The 6670-nt window shown below is 52.0% G+C and overlaps 1 protein-coding gene across 1 annotated transcript in view; it reads right to left on the bottom strand.

Annotated features, from left to right (window-relative positions):
- Positions 1-1776: 1776 nt before the first annotated feature.
- NRROS (negative regulator of reactive oxygen species) overlaps positions 1777-6670 on the bottom strand; it is a 24281-nt gene continuing 19387 nt past the window's right edge. The window contains exon 3 of the mRNA XM_011961178.1: positions 1777-4027. Within this exon, the coding sequence (XP_011816568.1) occupies positions 2057-4027 (1971 nt within the window). The 3' untranslated portion in view covers positions 1777-2056. The remainder of the gene's footprint in view (positions 4028-6670) is intronic.

The following is a 6670-nucleotide window of genomic DNA, read 5'->3' as shown; positions in this document are numbered from 1 at the left end:
TGGCTGCAGCCATGCTCCCACAGTTACTGCTTATGGCATGATTTGGGCTGAAGTCAGGAGTTCGAGACAAGCTGGTCCCAATTGCTACATGGCATCTTCTGTTCCTGCCTATTTTCCAAGCCTGTTCCTCAGCCTTCCCGAGAGTCCAGAGCTTACCAATATTCTCTTACTAAATGCATAAGCTGCTTAAATCAGACAGAACCGTCTTCAGTTGCACGAGACTAAGAACGCTGATTGATACAAGAGGGGACACATTGACTCAAGAGAAGCGGTCAGTGCACCAGCCACAGGTAGGTGCATTTGTCTAATTTAAGTAGTTGTCACCTTAGGAAACAGCAGGACCCCAGGGAAGGTTTTTGTTGATGGGGAGAGGAAATCGGGGGAGTCTGGTCTGATGTTGCGTTGGCTGATGGGACTTGCCCCGAAGGCTTCAAGGTAACCTGAGAGGCATCGCCGGCACCAGGCTGGGGGCAGTGCAGGAGGGAAAGGTGGGGTCATCATAAGGGTAAAGCCTAACAGGGCCTGCCGCTAATGCTGTTGAATGTGGGGCCTGAGACTGCCTTGTTCAAACCTCCCTAGAGCCTCCAAGGGAAGTTTCTGCTTTGTCAAAGGAAGATCACTGATTTTATCTCTTTGATTTGCCTAAACATTTCTGCTGACAGTCTGCATGGTAATAGCAGTTTGTGGGATTTCTAGCTTCTCTCCCTCCCCATCCCTCCCCCATTGCGTTTAATTCCTTTATGGTTTAGTAATCAGGGATTAAAAACTTTGAGGACAGTGTAAATTCTAAACGACCAAAGGACGGGGGCCATGTCTTTGTTATCTTTTCTCTCAGAGAGGAGCACAAATATTGTCATTGACTAGAGGGAGAAGGGAAGCTGAGAATCTAGTGAATACAGATACTGAACATCTGCTAAGAAGTTGTAAGCCATTTTTTTGTGAAGAGTTAGGAGGGTTCACAAGCGAGAATTCATTCCTGTCTGCATTCCTCTTTACTTCCCTTCAGAACGAGGACTGTCTCTGGCAGTCGGCTTACTGACTGGATAAAGTCGGGGCCAGTTATTACTCTCTTAGTTTCTCCACGGAAGAGTCATGTCTATCTGCCAGAGACTCTGGGTATGAAGCCAGGGCACCTGGAGAGGGCCCAGCTAGAGGTCCATTAATTAATTAACTAATTAATTAACTTATTTATTTATTTTTGAGACAGAGTCTTGCTCCATCGCCCAGGCTGGAGTGCAGTGGTGTGATCTCAGTTCACTGCAACCTCTGCCTCCTGGGTTCAAGCAGTTCTCCTGTCTCAGCTTCCCGAGTAGATGGGATTACAGGCACAGGCCACCACACCCGGCTAATTTTTGTATTTGTAATAGAGACAGGGTTTCACCACATTGGCCAAGCTGGTCTCGAACTCCTGACCTCAGATGATCCACCCACCTCCGCCTCCCAAAGTGCTAGGATCACAGGCCCGTTCTGACGGCAGTGGCCAGTCACACAGCAGATGAGAGGCCACATCTTACTATCTTACGTCAGACCCTCCGGCTGCGCTTTGAAATTCGTTGTTGTTGTTGTTGTTGTTGTTGTTGTGCTATGGAATCCTTGCCTTGCTGCATCCCCAGGGCACTGACTCACCGTCTCCAGCACACGCTCTTGGAGTTTTTTCCTGTAGGTTGCACTGAATTGCGACCCTTTCGGCTCTGTGGAAGTCACCAAGGGGAGGACATTAAAAAATAATCCAAGGGAAACCACAAAGGAACATTAAACAAATACACACAAGCTGCATTTAATTTAAAAAATATTTATGAGACACGTTGCCTTTTATTTCTATAAAATGTCACCTAATAAATATTTTACCACGATAATAAGGATGAATTATAATGATGGAAAAAGAACTTGGGCGGGGGGCGGGGGGTGGGGATGAGGAATGGAAACATTTTAAATTTTAATTGAAACTTCAATTCGTCAGACTTGGCCTCTGCATCACATCTTGAAAGCTAGCAGAGAAAAGAGAAAATGTCCTGTTGTGTGCGGACCAAGTTTCGAGTCTCGGCACACAGGCAGGTCAGTAAACGGAGGACCAGTGGCAGCGGCTCTTGATGACCTGAAGCAGAGGCTTCCTAAAAGTGAGGACGATGAGGGTGCAGGCCACCAGCAGGGTGAGGCAGCTGGGGAGGATGAGCACGAGGTAGAGCAGGCCCAGGTCCAGCCGCTCCCACTTACAGTCCTGAGGCACGCCCCTGGGTAGCTCCGCCAGGCGGATGATCTTGGAGGAGAGGTTACAAGTGACCGTGGCCCAGTCGGCCACCGTCCGCCCATGCTGCAGGGCCCCCCAGCCGTCCACCCCGCAGCAGTCATAGGGATTCTGACTGAGGTAGATGGTCCGCAGACCTCTCGCGAGCTGCTCAGACACAGCCTTCTGGGGAAGGGCTGTGAGCGAGTTTCTACGGAGATCCAGGGTCTCCAGGGCCAGGCTGCCCCCAAACCTTGGGAAGGTGGTCAAGCAATTTCCCGACAGGTCTAAGTCCCTCAGATTCCCAAACCCAGAGAAGTCCAATGCCATAAAGTTGGAGTGGAGGCCCATGTTCCTGAGAGACAGGACCTGTAACATGGGGGCAACATCCCGGAGTGGGGTGAGGGTCCCATTCAGGACCCCCCAATTGCTTGAGAGGTCTAAGGAGGTGAGGGAGGTCCCTTGGAATGGGCAGTCTGGCAATGCCCCCAGCCCACAGCCCTCCAGAGAGAGGCTCCTTAAAGATGCCATATTCCTGAAATCCACACAGCTAGGGGGGCCCACCCGGTCCAAGGCAGCTGGCAGGGGACAAAGTGAGATCTGATTGTGGCTCATGTCAAGTGTAGTGATGTTCCTGGCATTGGCGAAGAGGCCAGGCGGGACGCCCAGGAGCTGGTTGGAGCTCAGGTTGAACAAGCGCAGGCTGCCCAGGCAGCTGGCGAGCCCTGGAGTCAGGTGCAGCTCCGACAGCTGGTTGTGGCTCAGGTCCAGCTCGGTGAGCGCTCCAGGGGGCTCATGCTCCCGAATGTGAAGCGTCATCAGGCAATTCTGGTTGAGGTTCAGGTGGGAGAGGGAAGGCATTTTCCTCAGGAAGCCATCTGGCAGGTACTGGAACTGGTTCTGGCTCATGTCCAGGAAGCGGAGATCTGCGAGGTCGCTGGAGGAGAATTCTTCCCAGAGGTTGACGGTGGTGATGTTGGTCACATTGCCGTCCACAAGGAGGAACTGGGCCACCATCTCCTTTGGCGACGAGGTGTTGTACAGGTCCCTGTAGAAGCCCATGTTGTTGTCACGCAGCAGGAGGGTATGCAACTTGCTGTACTGGGGCAGCAGCGGGAAAAACAACAGCTGGTTGTGAGACAGGTCCAGCGTCTCCAGCTCAAACGCAGCCTCTCCCCCGGCGGCGAGGAACCACTCCAGGACGTTGTGGCTGACGTTGAGGGACTGCAGCTGTGTGAGCCCGAAGTCCACAATGCAGGGGAGGTTGTTGTAGGCCAGGTTGAGGTGTCTCAGCTCAGTCAGGCCGTCAAAAGCACCTCCCTCAATCTCAAAGATGTAGTTCCTCTGCAAATCCAGCTCCCGGAGACGCTCCAGGCCCTGGAAGACGGAGTCATCCAGCCGCATGAGGGTGTTCCTCGCCAGGGACACGGACTGCAGCGAGGAGAGGTTCTGGAGCATGAGGGCTGCCATGTCCTCCGTCAGGGAGTTTCCTGACAAGTCCAGCCTCTGAAGGCCTGGCAGGGTGTGGAGTGCCGCTGCCGTCTCTTTGTAGTTCTCTGAAAGGCAGTTGTCCCCCAGGACCAGGCTGCGCAGGTGGCCTTGCTCCTGGAAGGCGCCACGGCCGATGCGTTCCAGGTGGCAGCTGTGCAGGCTGAGGCTCTCCAGGAGAGGGTAAGCCTGGAGGGAGTGATTCCACAGGGTCTTGAGAGGGTTGGCATCCAGGATGAGCGTCCGGGCGTGGGGTGGGAGGCTGCTGGGCACCGAAGCAAGGCTCTGCCCTCGGCAGTCAGTGTCTCCACCCACCTGCGGCCAAAACGACACTGGTCAGCAGGGAGGAGGCCCAGAGGCAGTCATCTATGCACAGACACTTAGTTCACTTATCAGACTGGCCCTGCAACGGCCGGGGATGTTCACGTTCAAAACAGGATAGAAAAGGCCGGGCACAGTGGCTCGTGCCCGTAATCCCAGCACTTTAGGAGGCCGAGGCGGGCGGTTCCCTTGAGGTCAGGAGTTCGAAACCAGCCTGGCCAACATGGTGAAATCCTGTCTCTACAGAAAATACAAAAAACTACCCAGGCGAGGTGGCGGACACCTGTAATCCCAGCTACTTGGGAGGCTGAGGCAGAGAATTGCTGGAACCCGGGAGGCGGAGCTTGCAGTGAGCTGAGATCGCGCCACTACACTCCAGCCTGGGCGACAGAGTGAGACTCCATCTCAAAAAAAAAAAAAAAAAGAAGGACTTGAGAGCTTTCACCATCCTGAATTGTCCAGGGAAGTAAAGTGGGGCCGCAGTGGAGAAGCGAAGAGCCAGGGGCGGTGCTGGGCCTGGAGCCCGGGGCTCTGAATACCCAGTCCAGTGCTTTTGCTGAACAGGGCTCTACTCTGATTGTGCAGAATAAGGAGGCAGGAGGCACGAGGCCACCCAGGTCACACTGCAGAAAGCACACATGCCAGGACACTTTAATTCAGCCCCATGTTTTGCAAAATTGGCAAAAACAACAATCAGCCATAGGATGTCATTTAGGTGTCTAGGACAAAAATGGTTTTTTTGTTTTTGTTTCTTGAGATGAAGTCTTGCCCTGTCACCCAGGCTGGAGTGCAATGGCACCATCTTACCTCACTGCAACCTCCGCCTCCTGGGTTTGAGCAATTCTCCTGTCTCAGCCTCCCGAGTAGCTGGGATTACAGGCACGCACGTCACCATGCCCAGCTAACTTCTTTTGTATTTTTAGTAGAGATGGAGTTTCACCATGTTGGTCAGGTTGGTCTCGAACTCCTGACCTCGGGTGATCTGCCCACCTTGGCCTCCCAAAAGTGCTGGGATTACAGGCGTGAGCCACTACGCCCAGCCAGAAAAAAGGTTTCAGTGGTAAGACAGAGGAGCAACGACATTCCTTTGTACACATTCATCAGTGACATGAGGGCAGTGGTTGCCTGCAGCTGTGGGCTCAGTCCCAGAGGGCAAGTGCGGCAACAGGAGAAGCATCCCGAGAGAGGAGGAAGCCCAGGTTTGGAGGACAGACTCACGTCTGAGTCTCGGCTCTACCGCCACTAGCATGGAACTTCTTGGAGCCTCGGGTTCTTTATCTGATAATTAAAAGAAAACCTTCCAGTAATTAAACATGGATACTGCATTGACATGTGGAAAGCTCAACTCTTCCGTCACCTCAGCCCCTCTCTCAGAGAAACACCAGTCACCTTCTGTTCCATGTTTTTCTGGATCTTTCCTAAGATATTACCTAGCTTTGTCTAAAAACAAAAATAAAACCATACTCTGCAAACTGTTCAGTAACCTATTTTTCTCCCCGTCAATAACATACGACAGACTTACTGCCTTGGCAGTACAAATACATTTGGTCATGATCTTTTTAGGAAGCATATGCATTCATTTCATGAACAGCATGGTGGTTGAGAGCAGGAGTTCCAGGGCCAATGCTCCATGGCTCTGCTTTTGGTCAGATGGGTGACTTTTGGATGGTTACGGAACCAAAAAAGACCTCCATTACCCTCCCTGTAAAACCGAAATTACACTCGTAATTTTCTCACAGCGTTTTTTTTCAGGATCAGGTGTGACTGTTGATGTGAAACACGTTTACTGTTTACTGTGCTTCATAAATGTTAGCTCTAATTATTAGGATGATCTAATTAAGTCATTTCCTACTGCTGAGCATTTGCGTTTCTCTAACTTCCAGACGAACATTCGAATGGATTTGCCAAAGTCTTTCCACATCCCCCCTCCCTCTTTGGTATTTTGATTGGGATTGCATTATAATTACAAATTACTCTGGAAGAGAACTTACATTTCTTTTTTTTTTGAGACGGAGTCTCACTCTTGTCGTCCAGGCTGGAGTGCAGTGGCGCCATCTCGGCTCACTGCAACCTCTGCCTTCTGGGTTCAAGCAATTCTCCAGCCTTAGCCTACCAAGTAGCTGGGATAACAGATGCCCACCACCATGCCAGGCTAATTTTGCATTTTTAGTAGAGGCAGGGTTTTGCCATGCTGGCCAGGCGGGTTTCAAACCCCTGACCTCAGGTGATCCACTCGCCTTGGCCTCCCCAAGTGCTGAGATTGCAGGCGTGAGCCACCGCGCCCGGCCAGGTGTGTGTCTTTATGTGAGTGAGTGTTGCTGTCCTCCCTGCGTGGGGACTCACTGGAGAATGTCAGGGGCTTTCTTCACGCTATGGGACACTGTTCCTCCACAGCTGCTGCAGTCGGGGGTCACACCTCCGCAACTCCCAGTGGCCCCACTGAAGTGATGTAGAAGGACCACATGGCCATCCCAGAAAAGCTTACCATGTCCACTTTCTTTCTTCTTTTTTTTTTTTTTCTGAGACGGAGTCTTGCCCTCTTGCTCAGGCTGGAGTGCAGTGGTGTGATCTCAGCTCACTGCAACCTCGGCCTCCTGGGTTCAAGCGATTCTCCTGCCTCAGCCTCCCGAGTAGCTG

This window comes from Colobus angolensis, unplaced genomic scaffold, assembly GCF_000951035.1.
Source record: "Colobus angolensis palliatus isolate OR3802 unplaced genomic scaffold, Cang.pa_1.0 Scaffold54, whole genome shotgun sequence".
NCBI classification, from domain to species: Eukaryota; Metazoa; Chordata; class Mammalia; order Primates; family Cercopithecidae; genus Colobus; species Colobus angolensis.
The sequence above is the reverse complement of the archived record's forward strand: the minus strand, read 5'-3'. Positions and strand labels throughout refer to the sequence as shown.